The sequence below is a fragment of the Chlamydotis macqueenii genome, chromosome 1 (genome assembly GCF_036417535.1).
Source record: "Chlamydotis macqueenii isolate bChlMac1 chromosome 1, bChlMac1.mat, whole genome shotgun sequence".
Lineage (NCBI taxonomy): Eukaryota > Metazoa > Chordata > Aves > Otidiformes > Otididae > Chlamydotis > Chlamydotis macqueenii.
The window spans coordinates 78,291,028-78,312,903 of record NC_141556.1 but is presented as its reverse complement, the minus strand read 5'-3'; the positions used below and the strand labels follow the sequence as shown (position 1 = coordinate 78,312,903).

The window sequence follows — 21,876 nt, the reverse complement described above, 5'->3', positions numbered from 1 at the left end:
AGCATTGCTACCCCAACTAAATTAGCAGTTTAATCTTTAAAATGAGGCACGCTGCTGTTAATTTTTGGATGCTAGCAGTAGTTGCCAGATGCCCAGTGTTTTGAAAATGAGTCCGTCGCGGCTGAATTGTGAATCTGTAAGCCTGACAGTGGGAGTAGTCAGGGTGTTTTAAAACCCCCATCTCTTATGTTTGTAATCGTGTAGTTTCAGTTGATACCATAACTGTTTGGTTTTGTTGTTCTAGCAATATACTCTCTAAATCTTTCATAGGGTACTAGTCAGAAATGCATTTTGAAGTCTAGGTTCTGTTTTGAACTTTAAGATGGATGGGAGGTCTGTCTTAGGGATTGAAATACAGCTTACCTTTACAGTACAGGATGGATCGCCTAAAAATTTAATAGTATATCGGGTTGGATTCTTTCCAAAGAAATGAAAAACTGAATTTCCTGAAGGAAGTAGCATGTTGGTCTCCCCTGTCACCACCTGTGCTCAGGATGCTGATGAACAGAAAAAGCTCAGAGAATGCAAACTTTTCAACAGTTGAAATACACTATGTCTTATATTCTGGTTCTGGCTCCATTTTGGGAAAAACAAAGCCCTGCAATTAGTTAGTTAGTAATGATTGTTGGATCTACTTATCCTTGTAAATGGGCTAAGTAGGATGAGGGTAGCAGCTCACTGACATTGAAAGTATGACAATGAAGTGACTGATAAGGTGTAGGGAGAAAGTCTGCACAAAATCAGTGAATGGTCCCAGGAGCCCACTTAACAGTGAAGCTCTTTTCTTCCAATCAGTGTTCAAAAGAATGTGAAACAAGCTGCTTTTGGTCTCTTTGCAGCCCCTTGGGCTAAACAGAGTGAATGTGAGAGAATCAAGGTTGCTCTTTTGTGTGTGTGTGTGTGATCTCCAAGAATGTACTGATCCCTTACCTGTGTGCAGGAAGTACAATACAGTCAGGAAACAGAAACACCGGATACAGCATCATCCTGCTCCTGTAGAGGCATTGTGGTAAGCTGGGCATACTTCAACAGCAGTTCTGTTGACTGAAGTTAATCAGATGCAGCCATGTTGGGGGTGATGAATATCAGAAGCCCTGGGATTGAAAAAGAAGGGACTTGCTAAGAGAAGGCAAATGGAGGACAGCTGGTGGTGGGAAGATGACAAGGGACAGCTGGTGGTGGTTAGAGGAACTCTGGGTATAAAAGCATGGAACGAGGAGGAGTAGTTTGCTCTGTGCCTAGCTTGCAGTAGGGTGTGAGACCAGGACTGAGACTTTGCTCTACTTGGCTGGGCTGTGCTCTAACAACTGGACTGTGCTCTAAACAACTACGCACTGAGACAGTGGGAGTCCAAAGTAATTTTATTTTTTCCTAACCTTCTACTCTTTAAGGCACGAATACTACATGAGAGGTTTGATAGGGTTTTCTGCAAACCCGTTTTAGAAACAAGGCTGTGAAAGTGAAGTTCCTGTCATTTTGGTGTACCTGGTCTCTAGTACGGTGGTACTGGCTGTGTGCTAGTCCTACGCAGACGTTGAACCCTGAAAACAGTAATATTCTTTGCCTCCCTTCTCTGGGGGTTCCTTAAATATGTTTCATGAGGGTTCTCAAAGCTATCCCTTTGAAGTGAATATATTGCGGACGTATGGTGTTGTGACACAAGGAGCAATTCCTCTTGGGGCTGTCTCCTTCCTGCCACTGCAGAATCAGGCAATGGCTACTGGTGCTGTTATTTAGGCTGTATGTGGTGTTTCCAACTGTTGTCTGCATAATTTTCTTTCTTACAGCTGGATCTGTCCGAAAGCGTAGAAGCTGGCAGGCAATCAGTAGTCCTTCATGTTGGGACCAATTTCGAAGCACTGCAGTGTGTTTCCAGGTACAACAGTGTGCTTGACGTTCAGAAGTGCATTTGAGGCCACCTAATCTTTTGTACTGTGTCTGGTTTCCCTCATGAGAAATTGCATCGTTGGACTTTGTCTCTCCCCTTGTCCCGGTTTTGGCAGGGATGGAGTTAATTTTCCTCTCAGTAGCTGGTGTGGTTTGGATTTTGTATGTGAAGAATGTTGGTAAAAACACTCTGATGATAAGAGTTGTTGTTAATGAGACCAAGGGCACTGTCTGGCTTTCCAAGTCTCGTTAAGGTGCAGATGCGGGAAGCTGGGCAAGAGACAGACAGAATAATTGACCCAAACTGGCCAAAGAGAGTATTCCATGCCATAAACATCCTGCTCAGTGTATAAGTGGGGGTTGCCCATGGGAGGGGGCATTCCATTCCATTCTGGCACCCATTTGGGCACCCTTGGCATCCTTTTCTTCTCTCTTGCTTGCTGGCATCGTTCCCTCTCCCTTGCTGGCTTGCTCTCCCCCCTTTGCTTGCTGCTTGGTGTGGTTCCCGTGATCGCTGCTCAGGACGGGCTGCGTGGGTCATTGGGACATTGGGTGGTGAGAAATTGTACTTTGTTCATTTTGTATATTTTGTATATATGACTATCCTTATATTCTGCTTATTTTTGTAGTTTTCAGTATTGTAGTAAACTGTTTTGACCTCAACCCAGGAGTTTTCCTTTCTTGCCAATTTCTCTCCCCTGTCCCGCTGGGTAGGGGGAGGGTGGGTGAGAAACTGTGTGGTGATGGGGGCTAAAGCGCCACACCCCTTTAACCAGGACGTGCTCAGTGAGTTGGGCTGAGGCTGCCCCTGGTTTTGGTGTTAGTGCTGGGGTGAGGAAAATAGGGTTCACTAGTGACCTAGCTTTTTGTAAGCTACCCCGCTGAGGAGAGAGGCCCTATATTCAGGAATTGCCAGAGGCCACCCCCATGCCTGGATTCTCAGTTTCAGGAAATTTGCATGAGGCATTGCTGCCACTTGAGCAATCCATCGGGGCTGCAGCGTGTAGGGTCTTCTGTAGGAAGACTGGCAGTGCTTAGCCTTTGAACACTTGGGTGGTGTTTCCCTGGATCAAGTGGCTGTGGAAGGTGTGTTACTTCTGCTTATCTGTATGTGGAAGTAAGAGAGAGAGTTTTAGCTCCGGTCTCTCTTTGCATGTCTAGCTACCAAACCTGGATAAAAAGAAATGGCTTGGGAGTTCTTGGTCCTGTCTCACAGGGCTCCGTGTGATCAGCAGGAACTGAAGAAGTGCATGAAAATGCCAGTGAAGCTTGAGCTGCCTTTGCACTGTGTAAAGCTTAATTGCCTGGAGATGCTGAAACCTCATCAAGGTGAGGGAAGTGCTTTGGAATGGATTTATAGTATTCTGTGAAGAGCGCTAAAAGACTTCGCTAAAAATGTATTCCCCTGCTTTTTCAGAGAACAAATACAGGACTTGTTGAATATCTGGCGTTGCTGTATTTTCAAGGAGGAGTATGTTTACTGGCACACCTGAAAGGACCTTCAGTGTTGGTTTTCTAAATTTCCATAAAACTCAGTGGTCCGTAATAATACCCAGGGTGTTTAGTGTTTCTTGAATTATGAGTTCGGATCCTTTATGAGCTGAATTATTCTATGTTTCTGCTGAAGAAGAAAGCACCAGGTTCAAGTTTTTCATCTTGTATTGTTCTGAATGGGGCAAAAGGGGCAATTCAAGCATAGGCATGTCCTTCCTCTTTCTCCGTTCCCGGCCTGAAACTTGAAAAAGGAATCCCAAATGTTTCTTCTTCAGCAGGATGCTGTGGAAAAAAATGCAGTGACTCAAAATGTAAGTGAGAATTACAGCTTCCAGATTCAAGTTGCCGGGTGCTTCCTTGGAAAGCTGCTGCCAGTGTTTCTACTTAGAACAAAGAAACTGAATTTGGAAAATACCAGTGTGTGACAGTAGGCATGTGTAGGAAATAGCTCTGCTTCCCTGCCAGCTGCTGCTGTGGTCATTACTCCTTCCTTCTGCCTTGGCGACACGATTTCAACTAGCAGCCCCCCGGCAAAGGGAAGATGCTAGGGGAGGTATGTACGTGAAAACATCAGTAACAGCCACACTCCAGGAGTTCTTCCAAAATGCAATTTGCTGGTTTTAGCTGACCTACCACAACAGTGTCTCAGGGCTTTGAGAGTGGTATTTAAGTGTGAAGATAGAGACAGTGGATGCCATAAATGTACAGCACTAGCGGCCTTTGATCAGAGGGATTGTTTTGGTAGAGAAGAAAAATGGCATGTAGCTATAGCGTTGGACATGCATGTTTGTCCTGTTAGAGACAAATTTCTGCACTCCAGCAGTGCCAACATGCTTCATAAGTTACTGAGTGATCTTACCAGATTAGATATACGTCTTGGAAGGTTTGGGACTGTTGCTGGCAGATCCTGGAAGCAGCAGTAGGGAATGTGTGGAAGAGTGATCAGGCAGTGGAACAGGCTGCCCAAGGAAGTGGTGGAGTCACCATCCCTGGAGGCGTTCAAAGAACGTGTAGATGTTGCAGTTGAGGACATCGTTTAGTAGGCATGGTGGTGTTGGGTTGACAGCTGGGCTTGATGGTCTTGGAGGTCTCTTCCAACCTTAAAGATTCTATGATGCTATGAGTTGGCCATCTTCCACAGAGTATGAAGTGGTTGCATCCAGTGGAACCAAGGTTGCCTTCATGAAGGGAGGATGGTAACACCTGCACTGAATTCCCACAGTTATGCCAATTAGGAAAACCAGAAGCTTTCTACATCCATTGCTTATGCGAAAGGCATAGCTAGGTGATTCCTGTGGTGTTACCCAAGTGAATAAACCTGTGGAAGTGATGCTTCTCTTCCTCTTCATCCTCGTGGATGCTCTCTGGATTTGGTATTTCATAGTGACATATGATATTTAATTATTTCTTCCTAAATTTAACATCTAGGATTGCTCTGTCGTGGAAAATATTTCTCCAATTATTTGTGGTTGAGTTTGAATTCCACTTTTTCCAAGTGGGTATCTGTAGGTGGTGCACAGTAGCTTATTCTTGTGAATCCAATGGGCTCTGATTCAATGCAAAGTGTTAACTAAAATTATGGTTTCCACAGCATATGTATTCATAGAAGGGAGAAGACTGACAGGAAGAGGCGTGAACTTTAAGAATATGTTTTAGAAATTATTTTTTTTTTTCTGGAGGAGGCTGTGTTTGTGTTCTCAGCCGTGATGCTATGCAGCAAGTCTTCTGCAGCAGGAGAAGAACAAGTGCAAATGGAAATGGAGCACTGAAACAAATCTTGATAAATCTTGAAAAGCACCTTCTCCTTTTAAGTAATACAGAAAACATCCCAAGGAGGAAAACACAGTGTCTAGGGTGCAAGCACTGAGACTTCTCGGTGCTTTTGTGTGAGTGAACAGTAGTTTTCCTTTGATATTCTCATTACCGGTGTGAAATGAAGTAACAAATAAGTGAATAGTGAGCAGAAGATCTTAGTTTGGTAAGAAAATTGGAAGGGGGGAAAAAAAAAAAACCTACAAGAAGGTGCTTGCCAAATCTAGTGCTTGAACCACGATGTCCTTTCTCTCATGATGTAACAGCTCGTCATGGGAGTTGCTCTACTGGTTTTTAGCTTTTTTCTGTCTAAGGACATCCTCATTTTGACTGATAGAAAGCAGTTCCATCTGTGCAAGAACTTCTCTTTGTGTTATGTATTGTCCTTCTTTCATTGTCCATTACAGATGTGCCAAAAGCCACACTCAAGAACTTCTGTGAATCACTTGTCTCTTGGGTGAAATTCAATAAAGCAGAAAATAGCAGGAAATAATAGTCTGAATTCAGGAAGAGCTGTACAAGATCTTAAGAGTAAGGAGGCAACTGAGAAACATGTGTTTGTTGATTGCCCTTCAGTTTGAAGGGCATTCCTCAGGTGGGTGGAATTGTTTCCATTGCTGATGCAGTGCGCTTTTATGAATGTAATACTGGAAAATTAAAACATATTAACTCTAGAGCTCTCCTTTTTGTTAGAGCTGTTCTCCTGTGTTAGATATTTTTGCTAAAGAGGCATTCAAACCAAAGAGCTCAATTTCCTTAATAGAAAGCTGTGCAATTGGATACTATGGTTGTATTTTAAGTGTTACCTATAACAGCTCTGTGATACCCTCTTCTAGGACTGTTAATGTGTCCTGTGGTGCCAGAGCCGATATGAGATCTTGATTGTTGTCCTGGCTGTGCATAAGGATTGATTCCTTCTTCTAGTCATGCTAGAGCTCTGGAGCGAGGAGATTTGAAGAGCAGGGAAGAAGAGGAGAGAGAGAGTTTTTGGAAAGGCATGTATGCGCTCAGAACTATTGCGTTAGCAACTGCCACTGGGTTTAGCTGATTGACAAACGTGTTGACAGAACAAGTTGGTGTTACCTGGTTTTGGAGCTGTAATAGTTGCATAATAGTTCCTCTGTTCAGTGTGGTTGGAAGAGGAAGTCAGGTGTTAGAAGCTGTGAGGGAAGGGGTAGAAATCAGTGTTCTGCCACAGAATGGTTCCATGGCACGTGCTCGTCTTTACTACTGTAGACTTGAAAAGGTTCCAAGAAGGGCAGCAGAGGTGCTGTGGCTTTTGTACAGGGGATGTGTAACTGGTAGACTGGGAGTTCCCAGCATGGAGAAAGGATGCTTCAGGCCTTGTGTGCGATAGAGAGTTGTAAAGTGGGTAGTGTGAGTACAGTGTATAGGCAGTACTTGCTCACTGTGTCTTCCTGTGAAGAAAGCCGTTGCATAAACCTGGAAATTGTTAGGTTCAAAAAAGCCAAAGCTGTAGGGTTCACGGTCAGGGACAGTTGTAGGCTGTAAAAGCTTCCGTGGGTCCAAGGAGAGCATGAACCGATGAGTAGAACAGACATCCAGTGGGAGCTGCCACATACACAGGTCTCTGGCACACAAGGTCACCGACCTGTGAATTGCTGGGGTTTGTGAGCGTCCTGAGGAGAAGAGGAAAGTACTCCTGCCTTCCTTCTTCAGCCCTCCCTGTGCATCTACATTGCCTACTGTTTCAGGCATGATACTTGGATAAACAGACTTTGATCTTGACTCTTTGTTCTTAAGTGTTGGTTTTGTGTTCCTTGGAATTGAAAGGAAAATGTTCTCCAAGGGATTTTGTCATCAGGAATGCCCTATAATAGCGTTTCACTTTGTAATGTCTTAATACAGAAATACTTTTGCACTATTTCTTCTCTCGTGTCGTGCAGGTCTTGGGTATCTGAATTTAGCTGCTTTGTACTATTTCTGTGCTGTTGTTGTAGGAACTTTGTAGAGCTACTGGATAGAAAACTTTGATCACAAAACTCAGTGCAAGAAATTGTGCCCCAGAGTAGTACCACGGTGTTAAAACTGAGCAGCTAATGAGAGATAAGAAAAATAAGCTCTTGTGTGCCAGTGGCTAATTAACCAAGGCAGATGAAGGGACTGGCGTGGATCTGGTTTAGGAAGAGCCTCAACTGCGGTTTTGTGGTGTCTTCTCAATACACAGGAAGTGGTAGTTCTAGACTGTTGATGCCGATTGTGTTGCTAACTGTCTGAATAGATCTCTGGTCTCTTTCCTGTGTTTGCACTGATCCTCTGGGGCTCATCTATGCTCATGCTACTTTGGAGTCATGATCTACAAAACCAAGAGCATTTTTGACAAAGAATAGCTTAAAGCACGTATTTCTTTAATGGCACATGGATTATTTGGAGGACTTCTTTTTGTTTGGTTGGTTTTTTGTTTGTTTGTTTTACGAACTGACCTGTTGATACGTTTGGATGAAAATACTGCCTCATCCAGATAGATGGACTAGAGTCACTTAGCAGCTGTGCTTGACTTACTCAAATGAAAGAGGTTTCTGCAAAGAGTAAGTGCTGTCAGTGTGTTCTTATGCACAGTGTTAGTGTACAGGATCCAGAAGGAGTGCGTGGTGTTAGTGAATCCAGAAACTGTGGTCTGGTATGGTGTCTGTCTATATGCAGAGGGGGGAAGCAGCTCCTGTGAGGAGGCAGAGGAGGAGCAGAAGAGGTTGAAGTAGTAGTAGCTACAGGAAAAGACTGGTAAACCGATTGTAGGTTTAAGAGATTATTGTAGGAATGCAAGACCAACTTGTTTAACTTCCGGCAAAACGCTATTGAAACCCAAAAGGCAAAGGAACTCAAAAGACAGCAGCTGGTGCTAGAGATGAACGAAGGAATTACCGTTATGGTGGCCAACGTTGAAATGGAGTAATTGCGACAGGCTCTGAAAAAGGAGACAAGAAACCTCTAGAAGTCAGGATGTGAGTTGTATCTGGGAATAGTTGGGTATAATGAGGTGTGTGAACTACGTTGAAGCCCTTTTGGACAAAATCATCCGAAAGTGGTGGAATAAATGTACCAGCACTTTTCCTGCTGTTTGCACAAAGTACTTCTTTGGCAGAAGTCTGCAAAGAGGAGGAGGTGGGTGCTTTCTCTGTTATTTGGTAGGTCATTACTGGTACTGCTAATAAATCTGAAATAACTTGCAGCTCAAGAAGCGAAAGGTATTCTTTCTGTCAATGCGGTACTGAGTCAGATGAAAGCAGCTTCCCGGTGGAATTGTGCTGCGACCTCTCGGCATGGATTGCGTCTGCCCACCTCTTCCTGCTTGCCAGTGGCAAAGTAGGAGGTAGAGAGAAGGAGGCCAAACACATTGCAGAAGCAGGGTAATTGTTGATTGGGAAGCGCAATGTGTGGATGTGTGAGATGAGCACTGGCTGTCCTTGTCTTTAATGGTTTGATTTTGGTGTTTGCAGGCAAGCTTCTTGTGAATAGACAGAAGCCTGGTGTAATGCCTGAGTGTGGGAAGGCAGGCTGGGCTAAGGGTTTGGGTGTTCCTAGCCCCTTGGCTGTAGCGGTTTGAGGAGGGGGGTGGGGAGAAGCAGGTTGTGTGGTTGTTGAGCTGTCGGGGAGCAGTGCCTTGGCGGTTTCCCTGCGGGAGAGTCCCTTGTACTGCTTGGGCAGCCAAGCTGGCTGTGGTGGTCCCCCAGGCGCTGGCAAGGGCTTTTCCAAAAGCTGCCAGCAAGGGCCGGGAATGTCTGTCCAACAGGGTGAGGGGTGTGATGGAGGGAGGCAGCGTAGGGAAATGTGTGCGCTAAACCTCAGTGTGACATGTTCCGGAAGGGGAAGGTGACGCTGCTTTCCCAGCTCTTTGCTCAGGTGCGTTTGATGTGCTGGTGTGTTAGGCTGCTGTGGTCAGTGGCAGCAAGGCCGAGGCAGGGATGGCTTGTGTGTGAGACAGAGGAGAAGAGATGGCACCTGTCAGGTCCTTCCCTTGTCTCTTGACGGGTGACGAACGACTGGCTTTTGGGCAGCTTGGTCTGGTGGGTACTTTGTGTTGGTTTTCCCAGGGGGATTCTGTGGTTTGTAAAGGTGAGTTCAAGTTTCATGCTTGGCCTGCAGAAGAGTTCCTTGGTTCCGGTTCTGTTTCCATGGCGCCTGTGGGTAGATGTTGTCTGTGGGACTTCCGTGGCAGTTGGCCGCGCTCCTCCATTGAGCGCGGAGGTGGCAGGAGGCGAGAGAGGTGGCTCTCCGGTTCCTGCATCGCAGGAGCTGTGGGAGCACTCGCACGCCTTCCCCGTATCCTGTGGAGTCGTGCGCACGGCATCTGCTATGCTTCGCAAAGAGGGACAGAGGAAGAGCCCAGCCAAGCACGTGCAGTTCCTGCTCCCCAGCACGAGCTGGCGGGAGGAGCTTGAGTGGGAGAGAAAACAGGCTGCTGCTGCCCAGCTCTCAGCCCCAGGTGAGACCGACTGGGCGCCTGTCTTGGTGGAGAGTGGGCAGCTTGATGGGGATGACCAGCCACCCATCAGGAGCAGCTGGCGCAAGAGGCTTGTGGCTCGCCTGCGGGGACGGCGCAATCCCACTCGAGTGATGCCAGCCTCCCTGGAGCACCAAAGCCCCCAGTGCACTCCCTTGGATTTGTGCGGTTTGTGTCCATTTTATTTATGAATTGGGGAAACCATTTTTTTTGCCTGATGCGGAGTCGTTGTTGTGCTACCTGTTGCGTTTATCTGTTTCTTAAAGATGTGGAGAAGATGGAAGGTGCTGGCGCTGGACTCTCACCCCCAGGGGATCTGTCACCTGATTCCCTGTGCGCCCTGGAGGAACACGGGCAGACTGGCAAGGATGATCGTCCACCCCTCCGGCGGAGGTGGTGGAGGAGAATTCTTGCCAGTCTGTGCGGATGGAACAGGAGCAGTGGAGCAAAGGCTGAACCTGTGGCAGGGGCTGCTGCCGAGCCCCTGGCAGAGCCCCTGGCAGAGGCTGCTGCCGAGCCCCTGGCAGAGCCCCTGGCAGAGGCTGCTGCCGAGCCCCTGGCAGAGCCCCTGGCAGAGGCTGCTGCCGAGCCCCTGGCAGAGCCCCTGGCAGAGGCTGCTGCCGAGCCCCTGGCAGAGCCCCTGGCAGGGGCTGCTGCCGAGCCCCTGGCAGAGCCCCTGGCAGGGGCTGCTGCCGAGCCCCTGGCAGAGCCCCTGGCAGGGGCTGCTGCCGAGCCCCTGGCAGAGCCCCTGGCAGGGGCTGCTGCCGAGCCCCTGGCAGAGCCCCTGGCAGGGGCTGCTGCCGAGCCCCTGGCAGAGCCCCTGGCAGGGGCTGCTGCCGAGCCCCTGGCAGAGCCCCTGGCAGGGGCTGCTGCCGAGCCCCTGGCAGAGCCCCTGGCAGGGGCTGCTGCCGAGCCCCTGGCAGAGCCCCTGGCAGGGGCTGCTGCCGAGCCCCTGGCAGAGCCCCTGGCAGGGGCTGCTGCCGAGCCCCTGGCAGAGCCCCTGGCAGGGGCTGCTGCCGAGCCCCTGGCAGAGCCCCTGGCAGGGGCTGCTGCCGAGCCCCTGGCAGAGCCCCTGGCAGTGGGTGACTGTCTGGCAGCAGGTGATCCCTATCCAGATGTTCATCCCTGGGCAGACCTTCTGGCGGATATTCGAGGAGATCTTCATCTTCTGGCACGTCTCCTGGGAGATACAGATCAGTTTGCACATAGTGTTAAGTCTTAGTTTGTTTTGAGTTGTGTTTGTCTGTTCTTAAATGTTTGTTATTTCACCTTTAGAAAAAAATTCTGATAGTTCTGTTGTTGTTGTGTTCCAATAAATAATTTTAAAACTTGTTTCTGTTGTGTTTTTTGAAAGTAAATGGCAAGTCTAGCTACTACTTGTGTGTTGCTTTGTTTTTTGGGGCATGAAACTAGATGATTGCCAGGCATACTCGGTTTTGGTTAGTAAGGGGTGGGTGTAACGGTGCAGTCTTTAGAGAAAGCCTGGTTGTGCACACTGAGGAGCTTTGAAGGGCAATAAACTTGCGCATGGCTAATGGCACATGCCCAGGGACCGCACTTGGGTTTCTTCCGTGGATTTGACTTCACTACAGCAAGCTGAGCTGGAGCGCTGCAAACATGCCCAAGGCAGGGGGAGGTGGGAAGTGCCTCTGGGTGAAGGAGGTAACGGACATTGAGAGAAATGTCAGTGGTGGTCTCTGCTGGCTGTGTGGTGTGAAAGCCTCCGAGTTCAGAGCTGGATGGGAGAGGACTTTTCCAGAGTTTTGGTCCCTACTCAGGACTAGCGGGAGAAGCGCTAGTGGGAGAGGAGAGAGGCTGCTGCTGCTGAGCTCCCAGCTGCAGGGGATCCGTTGAGCGATTGGCCACCTGTCTTGGTGGAGCATGGGCAGAGTGCTGAGGATGGGTGGCCACCCTTCAGGAGGAATGGGTGGAAGGGAGTTGTGGCTCGCCTGCGTGGACGGGGCAATCCCGCTTGAGTGCTGCCAGCCCCCCTGGTGCATCCAAGCCCCTCCGTGGAGACTGACCCCTGGGCAGATGGAACGCCTTTGGCTGAGCCGGTTTATTCTAACTTGGATTTGTGTGGTTTGTGTCCATTCTGTTTATGGATTGAGGAAACCCTTTTTGCCTGCTGTGCAACCGTTCTTGTGTTACCTGTTGCATTCAACCGTTTGTTAAATAAAAAATCTCTGAGCCAAAAGCTTGGCCCACTGAATGTTTAAAATCAGGGTTATGGGGGGAAGGCGGTAACTCGTCTAGTGAAAGCAGAGCAGAGCTGTGTCAGAGGCACTGTTAGGGAGGAGCTTTGGGAAGAAAGCGGTGGGAAGAAGCCTAGTTTGGTGTTGGAGTGTGTTGTTTTGTGCAAAGGCATCTTCAGGAGAGTCTGATCTTATCTGTGGTAATGGAGTCACTGCCATACTGTAAAGAAGAGTTTTAGAACAGCACTCTGGTGGTGTAGCAAATGTTGAGATGTCCCTTTTGGGCAACGCTTTGGGCAAGTCATTGTTGTAAAGCGATGGTTGTGAGTGGAAGCGTCCTGCCGCGGTTCAATGCCGAAGCAGTAAAGCCAAAGAGCAGTGAGTGGGCGGTGGAGGGCAGGAGAGAAGGATGACAGGCCAAGCAGGGAGCAGCAGTGTGGCTGCTGTGCTGGCTGCTCTTGCCCGCTCTTGGGCATGGCCTGTGGTGCAGGGGCAGGAAGGAGGAGGGGAGCGCAGCGCTCCCTGTCTGGGTCCCGCTGGTGACGAGGGGAAGTCCCGCCACTGTTGTGTTGAATAAAAAGTCATTTCATATGTGAGTTGGGAAACCCTTTTTTGCCTGGTGTGAAGCTGTTCTTTTGTTACCTGTTGCATTCATCTCTTTCTAACCAAGCAATAACCCACCCCCCCCCAGCTTTCTTCTACAGCTGTTGATTGAAATTAATGTCCATGGTTTAAAATCCACATCTGTGGGTTGGAATGGTTATTTTTGCTTTTTGAAATGTGTGGCTTTTTCTTGCTATGTGCTAGATGTGGACACTCCACATAAGGAGCCGTGGGATTTGTCTGTGCATGCGTTGCCCTCAGCCCAGGGTTGTCCCATGTGGTCTGCCACGCTGGAGTTGCGAGGCAGACGCGGTGCCTTTGTGGGGCTGTTCCCTGTTGCTGGCAGCATGCGCCGCCCCGCAGGGTTGAAGCAGAGTTTTCTTTTTTTAATTTAGCTTTCCTATCCCCTGTCTTCCAGGAGGATGAAATATTCCCTGAGAATGAGGTGGCAAAGGGGAGATGATACATTTCCTGAACAATTCTGTTTGAGTAAAAATGATGGTAGCAAGTTTGCTTTAATTTTTTTTTTTAATGGAACTCTCCTCATTCCTATGCCATCTGCATTTTCTACAGTGATTTCATGCAATTGTTTATGAAGCTTTTAATGCAACTTATCTCAGGTTTTGAAACAGTTTTGTTGTTATTGTGGAGAAGCTAAGTGCCTCTGATGCCTTGAACCAGAGAAGAAGAGAGGATTAGCAGCGTGAGCAGGGAAAGGTGTAGGTGGCATCATATGACATCTTCTTATTCCTGTCTGGTAGGGCAGAGCACCAGAATATCTTTGGTGCCAGGTGGATGCATAGATCTGAGAGCAATGTGTGCACTCAAGCGTGCCAGTCCATGGCTGTTCTTTGTGGAGTTCTGGGAGGCTGGAGGGACGTGGCAGGGCTTCTGATGTTTTGTCTAGGTGGTGAAGAAAAGAATCTGATCTCAAACAGGAGGCTTGGGGGAAAGCTTTAAAAATCATCTGAAGGCTGATGACAATACAATTGACGTGCTTTTTTGATGAGGCAATTTCAACTTTTTCAGACACTTAGTCTTTATACTGCTGGATGGACCAATGTAAGCAAATCCTTTGGGTTCTTCAGCACCTGCTTCTCTGTAGTCGTGTGTTCTTCTGATCTCCCTTCTGTTTACCTCCATAAGGTGCTTTAGTCTCTGAAGCTAATGAAAAGGAGAAAAGAAGCTCCTCCTGCTAGACTCAAGTAGAGGAAGAGGAGCTGATGGCTTTCTCACTTTTATTAGGAGCAAGGGAACAACTTCTTCCTGTGGGGTAACGTTAGAAGGGACGCACATTTGGAGGGGCGGTCCGTGGCGACTCACGCACTGGACGCGGATGAATCCATCAGTGCAGGGGTTAGGTGTGTCCCTGTACGTGGTAGGCACGGGTAAGTCCATGAGTGTAGGGGTAGGTGCATGGCGGGAGTGGATGGGTCTATGGGTGCAGGGGGGCGGGTGCGTTCGCGTGCGTAGCGGGTGTACGGGTATTTAACCCTGTGTTGCGCAGCATTAAATTGAAGGCTTGGCTTGATGGTATCCGTGTGATGCCCTGCTTTCCCCGGAGCGGGGCTCCGGTGCGTGCGGGGTAGGTAAGCCGGCAAGAGAAGCCTGCACTTCCCATTCTAATTCACTGCAGATATTTTAACTGGGATCACCACAAACTTGGTAAGAGGTCACTAACAGTGTGGGATGACTTCCTGAATTTGTAGCTGCACCGCTTTATAGCACAGAGTGTAGGTATGGATTTCCTTAAACTCAGTGCTTGCTTGACTGCAGCCACTTTACACACCCTTTTGGTGATTTCTTGGCTCATCTGCAGCTGTTTCCTGCATAAGCATTAAGCTAGAGATCTTAGCTTTTCTTGCTGGGATAATACTGAGTCTAGTTCTTTTGCTAGCTCAGTGCCTTTAATTTGCTGTCTTTTCTGTGGGCTGTCTAAGGCAGTTCTCCCCTGTAAGCACTCCCTATCTGTGCCAGTACTGGCTTGGCTTCTAGGGAGCAACTTTGTGAAATTAATATGCAAAGATATGTAGTAAATGATCAGCAGACTCATGCTGAGAGGATTTCAGAAGCTGCCAGCCTCAGCTGTGTCCACCCTGCTGTCTGTTGGAGATGACTGCCTCCATAGCAGAGGTTGCAGAATGGTCACTGGGTCTGTTCCTCAGGTACTTAGAGCCTGGCAGGCTGACAAAAAAAAGAAATCGGTGTTAGTTCATGTTAGTCCTCTGAGCTACAGCTGTTTGTACAGCAAACTCGACACCTGTTCTGCTGTCCGTGCTGCAAGGGCAGTAGTTAGTGGTGTAAGAAGGAACCATCAGCCACCGATGAAAACTTTGAATTTTCTCCAATAGAAATTGTATCCAAGTGTATTTGGAGCTGCCTTGTGCGCATCCATGGTAGAAAGGTGATATTTTTATGTGTTTCTGTGCTGTCCCCAGGCTACTTGTGCTAGTGTTCGGGATTTGAACTTTAGGTCATCCCAGGAGAAAATCTGTGCACGAGGCTGTTTTCAGTAAGTGCTGTGCTAGAGGAGGGCTGTGGTTTTTCATAACCCGTTTTAGTCAAGAGATTCATCTAACTGTACAGAATTCCAACATACAGAAGCATGTTCTTCATGGCAATTTGTTGTCCTGCCACATCAGGTTTAGGAATAACTTTTTCTTTATTCAAAGTGTTACAATAATCCATGTTGACATTTGAAGGAGAGATAATTTCATGCCCAAGCTTGTGATTTGTTTTTATTTTTCTTTCTGCAGCTGCAAATGCTCTTTCGCAGTGATTTCTGATATTTTCGTTTACATATTTTAATTTGATAGAAAACTTCTGACAGAGGCTTTTAGTGCTTAAACAGGACAAGAATAGTGATGTGGCAGTGATGTGAACGTTAGTCCTCCTGACAGCTTGCCAAGTGATAAACTTGTGAAGAAATTGCAGGGTTTTTTCTTGAAGAAAGAAATGCGTATGTCAAAGGTGTCAAGATGTCTCATTTCCTACAGAAAAGAAAGCTGGTTGAGTATGAGTAGATATGAATTAAGGTTTTAATTTGTGAGACAGAAATACTAGGTCTCAGGGATAACCCTTTTTCCTCCCTCTTCCCCCTGTTTATCCCTACTCTGTCATACTCATTTTCTTTTTTCCAGTTGGCCTGTGTGCCCAAAACACCAGCCACTCACTCAGCTACATTTGCGTAGAAGTATTCTCTAATGGAATGAAGTTCTCGTTTCACCAGAAGCAAGAAAGGTTGGGGTCCTTCTCAGTAAAAACAGAAATACTACATTTCTCTTGTCTGCTCAGTACATGCCTTTCAGGGAAATGCCTGGCATTTCAAAGCTCTTTTGAAAGGCTCTGGAATAATTGTTATGCATTTATGGCTTTTAATACTAAATTCTCCCTTTCTTAGGTGTTTTTTGTTGTTGTTTTTTTTTTTTTTCCCTCTTTGATCCTTCAGGTGTTCTGAATCTGGGTGGTTTTTGGCTAAGAACAATTGCCTCAAGAATTGTATTAATTCCAGGTAGCCATAAGTATTTGTGTCAAAATGGCATTGAGAGCCTGATGGTAGATTCCCTGTTTTCCCAAAAACATGCAGGGACTTGTGTGGTTTGGTCTGTGGTCTCAGGTGATAAAAATCCCAGAGGAAGCTGGATGTTGGTATGCATGGAGGGTAAATTGATGCACTTCTTACTTTGTGATGGTGCCATAAATGTGGCCTTTGTGGGGAGAAACCCAACAAAATGAGGTGAGACAATGTAAGATGAATCCTATCCCCTTTTCTTTTTTATTATTTCTGTGGTGCCCCTGTGTTGCTTCTTTCACTGAGACCAACTTTTGTTTAGTGAGGGGGGGGCCTAAGGTGGTGGCTTCTGGAGGAAACTGCTAGAAGTCGCTCCCCTTTGTTCAGTGGACTCGGCCAGGCATAGGGTGGACCTGCTGCTGGCCAAGGCCGAGCCAATTGGTAGCAGAATGTTCTGTGGTAACGCCTCTGAGATAACGTATTTAAGAAGGGGAAAACAGAGAGAAAAAAAAAAAAACGGAAGAGAAGATGTGAAGCAGCTGAGTCGGGGCAGAGAGGGGGAGGCGTGAGCCTTGCAGGCCTCACCCTCTGGCCTCTCACCCAGGGGGCTGACTGGGCCCAACTCGTCCAGCCCGTCTGCAAGAAGTGGAGAGGAGATGAGATGGATGATGTGAAGAGATTCTGAGAGGTGTCTGACAGCCTGTTGTGAAGAATTTTTCTGGTGAGAGGAACAGCTGCAGACACCAAGGCCAGTGAAAAAGGAGGGGGAGGAGTAATGCAGCTCCTGGCCAAGATTCCCCTGCAGCCTGGGAAGGGGGAATGCAGCCTGGAATGGTGGAGCAGGTTGTCCTCCTGCAGCCCATGGAGGTCCACAGAGGAGTACAGCTTCATCAGGAGCCTGTGGAGGACCCCACATCTGGGGAGGTGGAGGCCTGAAGGAGGCTGTGGCCCGTGAAGGGCCCACTGGGGCAGCTGTTCTGGAGGGACTGCACCCCGTGGAAGAGATGACCCACGCTGAAGCAGTTTTACAAAGGACTGTGGTGCGTGGGTGGGAACCCACAACAGAGCAGGGGAGGAATGTGAGGAGTTCTTCCCCCGACAATGAAGCAGTGGCGTAAAACAACGCATGATGAACTGACTACGACCCCATTCCCTTTTCCCCCCTGTGCCACTTTGTGGGCGGGGGTGGGGGGGGTATGTAGTAGAGATAATGTTAAGCTCGGGAAGAGGGAGGGGTGGGGGGAGGCTATTTTGTTCCCTGTCTCATTATCCTGCTGTTTTCAGTAATAAATGGGTAGTTTTCCCCAAGTTGAGTCTGTTTTGCCCGTAATGGTGACTTTAAGGATTTCTCCCCGTCCTTATCTCAAACCTTGAGCTGTTTTTCTTCTATCATCTCCCCCTCTTCTCTCGCAGGGTGGGGGGAGTGAGGGAGAGACTGCGTAGTCTGGTCCTGATGAGGGCTGAACTACGCCACTAAGTTACGGTGACTGTATGGCAACTTCTCCACAAAATAGATGTTGCTGTCCACTGTGTAGTCTACTTTGGCTGCTTGATGACGAGGCTTGTGTTGAGGGCTTTCCACTGTCAGTTCCCTACTTGTTGATGATGTCATCACAGTTTGTATTTTATTCGTACCCTGCTTCATCTTTTCTTGAAATGTGCCCAGGTAACATGCAGGCAGCGTTCAGTAAAATCTCCGTGAGGTTTAAATACTGGAGGAGTTAGGCAGGTAGGTTTGGAAATGAAGCTTGGTTCTGGCACAGTCCAACAGCTAAAAGGCTAAAAAGAGAAAGGGAAAAAAGAAAGGAAGAAAAGTCTGGAAAGATATGAGTGTAAGGAATTTTAAGATACTAGCCTGCAAAGAGCTGGTGTGTAATTCCGGTATCACTGTAATGCTGGGAATGGGAAACAGTATTAGTGCATCGTGGCAGGCAGTGGCAAGCACCCCCGTGTGTGTACACATGCCTTAACTTGGCACGTTGTGCAGTTACTGCCATCTGCGCAAGTGTGGAGTAGAAAGAGCTGGGTAAGATCTTGAAATAGTATCTGAAAGCTTACAGAATGGGACTACAGTAGGAATTGGGCACATTTCAGTTTCGTCTTGTTTTTTTTTTTTAATCAGCATAGTTTTGATTGCATGTATTATTCTACTAGTAGAGAATTCAGAGACGGCTCGAGAAATACAAAGACTTGAAAAACAAGATTTAAAAAACCAGCTGTATGTGTTCTTCAACGTAAAGAAGCGAAGCTGACCAGAAGAGCAAGCATCCCTCACCCCGTTTTCTGGAGAGGAAACTGGGCAGCTTACCAGGCTAGCCAAAATAGCCTGCAACAGAAGGCAAAGCAAAAGCAAAGCGTCGGTGAGCAATGCAGTCTCGACTGTGATGGCAGCCCTCTTTGATGCCACCTATTGCTCTGAAGTGCTCTTGCTTCATTCCTTCTGCATGGTTGGTTTTATGAGAAAGGAAGATTTGGAGGTAATCATCTGAAAGTAGACTGGTGTGGTCTTTTGTTAGCATCGGAGAGCAAAAATGTAACTGCTACCTCCAGTTAGCTGTTTGCTTTAAAACTAGCCTTTTTTTTTCTCCTGAAATGTATGGATGTAAGTATTTGTAAAACATAATCCTATTCCACCATTTTTTAAGAAATACTCGTTTACTGAAAGAGCTATTTCCTGTATGTCTGTTGCATTACATTTTACAAAACATCCAAGACTTCTTAACTCTAGTTTGACCTTGTGATGCAGGCATTTACCATTCAGTTGTCACTCCTGGTCTCCATGTGCACTTGCAACAAATCCCAGTCTGTTTGAAATTCCTATTTTGTAGGCGGAGGAGATGTATTGAATGTAGTACACTCGAAAGGTTATGTTTTTGCTGTATTGATAAGTGTCCATTATTATCTTGTGTTCTTAAGTGATGTATATTTTAAGTACAAGTAGGGCTAGGATTTACACCAGTTCTGGTAATGATGGCAGCTGTGGTGGGCTTTGTCTTGGCTCAGTGGGTCTGTCAGCATTTCCAGTGACCGTTCCCTTCTCTTGATTAAGCCCTTCATTTTCATCCCAGATGCTTTTGTTTGCATTTAAAAAAAGAAAAAATCTGTTAATTTCTTTTTATGGGAAAAAGCTTAAAATAAACTAAATTTAATGGAGAAATTGAGGGCTTTGGAAGGGGGGAAAGTATTAATTTCCAGATTCCATACGTGAATGTATTCAAGTTTTAAAAGATTCTATGCATTTTTCTACTGTATCTTAGTTAGCTGTTCTGGTATCCGGATTTTGTTCTATTAGTTGCATGTCTTCCCAGGGAAAAGGGGACTTAGAATGGGAATTTTGAAATAAAGCCAAGGGATAGAGCAGAGGGAAATGTGTATAATATTAATAGCTGTAGTAATGTCACAAAGTGGCACTTAGAAACCCAAGTCGTTTGACTTTCCACGAAACTTCAAGTGCTTGCAGTTGCTTGGAAGTGGGATCCGGGTTCCTAAGTTAGATGTGTTTTTAAATGATGACCATTTCCTGTCATCGGTGCATTTTGTTGTCTTTCAGAAACCTAGTATGTACTTGGGTGGTACTTGCTTGTGTCAATGTGGAAATGGCTATCTGTAGCAAAACCACCTGGAGAATATTTTGGCTGTACACTCAGACCTGTGTTTGTCCGTGGTCATTGCCCTGGAAATGCTCCATTCATCACCTGCTACTCGTAACCAGAAGCTAGTATTGCTAATCCATTCCTATGACAATACATCTGTCTCCTCTGAGCTGCAAGAGGAATTTTATTTTCCTCTGCAAACACTCTAGCTGGCTGTTTTGCAGTGTGTTTTTTCCACGAGTGGCCAAGTTAAAGTTTTGACATGAGCAGTGTCACTTTTTCTATTATTCCTCTTGTCCAGGTTAGTTCTGATGTTACGAAATATTTTCTTAAAAATGAAACCACAACAGAACACGCCCCCCGCCTCAAAAAAAAATCCCAAACTGCACAGCTCTTTGATATCAAAATTAATTAATCGAGTCTGAGAACTTGCTGCATTTCCAAGAGGATCAAAATTAATTAATCGAGTCTGAGAACTTGCTGCATTTCCAAGAGGAATTCCTATATTCATCAGATTTTTTTTTCCCCAAGTTATTGAGGCGAATTAGGGTAATTCCAAGGTTCTAGACAGGACAAAAATCTTCATATTTTAAGATGCAGCACAAGCTCCAGCTGCTAAGTGTTAGGGTGAGACTTGGTGTAGAGTGGGTTATCCCATACCTGCCTGTTGTGAAGTGATTCTTGCTTTTTCTGAGGCTCCTGGTCCCTGTTAGAAAAAAAGTGTGGCACTCCATGGTTTGGTCTTTTTTTTTTTTTTTCTTTTCTTTTTTTTTTTTTTTTCCTTGTTGTTGTTGTTTTTAAGCTTCATTGGCAAGTATTTTTGGTCTTCAGGAAGCCAGTGCTCCACATGGAGACCTGGTGGTTTATGTTGTTGTTCATGTTAACAGATGCTGGTTTTATAATGCTGGCAAGAGGGCAAACGCTTTGTAATGCTGGTCTGAAAAAGTAAGAGCTTAGATTGCACTGAAAGCAGTGCATTGTGACATGAGATTGGTCTTTAAGCATTTGAATTCCTTTAGAATTTTGGTTACGATGCAAGAGAAGTTGGTCAGTGTCATCTTGAAGGGACTTAATTGGACCTGTAGGTCCTTATCTAGGAAATAATCACTTGTCATCATGTAACGTCAGTATTTATATCTTGTCTGTGCTCCCAAGTTCATCCTTGCAGTGTTTGGCCTGAGAAGCTCAGAAAGTACCACTTTGAACCCTAATGTCAATAAGCTTTTCTTGGCGAAAGGTGAAGATCATCTGCTGATTGTTGATGCACATGATGAGGTTAATTGTTCCTTCCTACAGTTGGGTGTAATTGGTAGCATTAGAGCACTGAGAACTGGTCCCTCAACATACAAAATTTTCCTCCCTGTCTTACTGATATGGGTAAGAGCCAAGGTGATAGATGTCCAGCAGTACTAAGTCTGCACCCTTACAAACTTGATGGTCAAGTTCAGTGAATTTAGCATTTAGCTTTCAATGTCTAGCTATTAAAAGGCAAGTTTCTCTAGGCCCTTTGAAGAAACATGCCATTGGTGGAACTGCTCTACTGTTTTCCTAAAAACGTAAGTTAGGAAAAGGAACAAAACTGAAATATTTATTTTTCTGTGTCACTCTTGGGACAGATTCTTTCTCTGGACATGGTTGTCCTTGTCTTTTCTTACTGTTGGAATGCAAAGAAACACAGTCAATATTGGAAACATCATCTGCATTTAATACACCTCATCCTATTTTCTGCAGACCCTATGCAAAAGCAGAAAGTTTCAACGAAGTGATAGCTGGATGTGAATTTTGTGGTCTGACTCTTACCCATCTCCGTTCTCTTGGCTATTTTGGTAAGGTATCTTTTGTGGCATCGAAGTTATTTGTGGATGATTCTTGGTTGGGAAGAACATGCACTCCTAAGAACGTAGGGAGATAATGGGAAAGTTTAATTTTCATGAATGATTTTCTCTCCTAGGCAGAAAGGAAGAGCTTGTTTACGGTACCCAAAGTGATGCTGCAGTATGAATGAACTCTTTCGTATTTTCCAGGGAGACAGGAAACTGGTTGTAGCTGATGTGCATGCTGTGCTGCAGGAGGTGGTAAATTGTGATGGCAAATCTAAACTGTCTGTAAAGTGTCTGCTGTTTAGATGTTTGGAAATAGCGCTATATTAAAACCAAAGCCTTCTGTCTTAACATCTATGGTGCTAATCTGTCCCACCTAATGAAAGAGCGAGTGGCTCGGTAGGTGTATGATTATGGTGCAGAGAATCTATACCTCCTGAAAAGCATTGCTGCAATACATATCCCTCTTGATATATCAGCCTTAACTGGGATTGTACAG

The 21,876-nt window shown here is 46.3% G+C and overlaps 3 protein-coding genes across 11 annotated transcripts in view; all 3 read left to right on the top strand.

Annotated features, from left to right (window-relative positions):
- Positions 1-21,673, top strand: part of LOC147602149 (uncharacterized) — a 214,208-nt gene extending 192,535 nt beyond the window's left edge. For 3 of the 4 annotated variants that reach the window (XM_086757844.1, XM_086757853.1, XM_086757830.1), the window contains one exon: positions 21,289-21,673. The gene's annotated coding sequence lies outside the window, so the exon portion shown is untranslated. The remainder of the gene's footprint in view (positions 1-21,288) is intronic. The other variant, XR_015259976.1, reaches the window with a different exon arrangement.
- Positions 1-21,876, top strand: part of KIAA0930 (KIAA0930 ortholog) — a 79,521-nt gene that overhangs the window by 8,210 nt on the left and 49,435 nt on the right. Inside the window, exon 2 of one of the 6 annotated variants that reach the window (XM_086757784.1) lies at positions 1,788-1,876. The exons of the other annotated variants lie outside the window; for them this stretch is intronic. Coding sequence (XP_086613910.1) covers positions 1,837-1,876 — 40 coding nt within the window. The 5' untranslated portion in view covers positions 1,788-1,836. The remainder of the gene's footprint in view (positions 1-1,787; positions 1,877-21,876) is intronic. 6 annotated transcript variants of the gene reach the window in all.
- Positions 9,283-21,562, top strand: LOC147602150 (uncharacterized). Its single transcript, XM_086739893.1, has 3 exons — positions 9,283-9,823; positions 9,922-10,250; positions 21,509-21,562. Exons 1-3 carry the CDS (start codon positions 9,283-9,285, stop codon positions 21,560-21,562), a joined length of 924 nt encoding a protein of 307 aa, XP_086596019.1.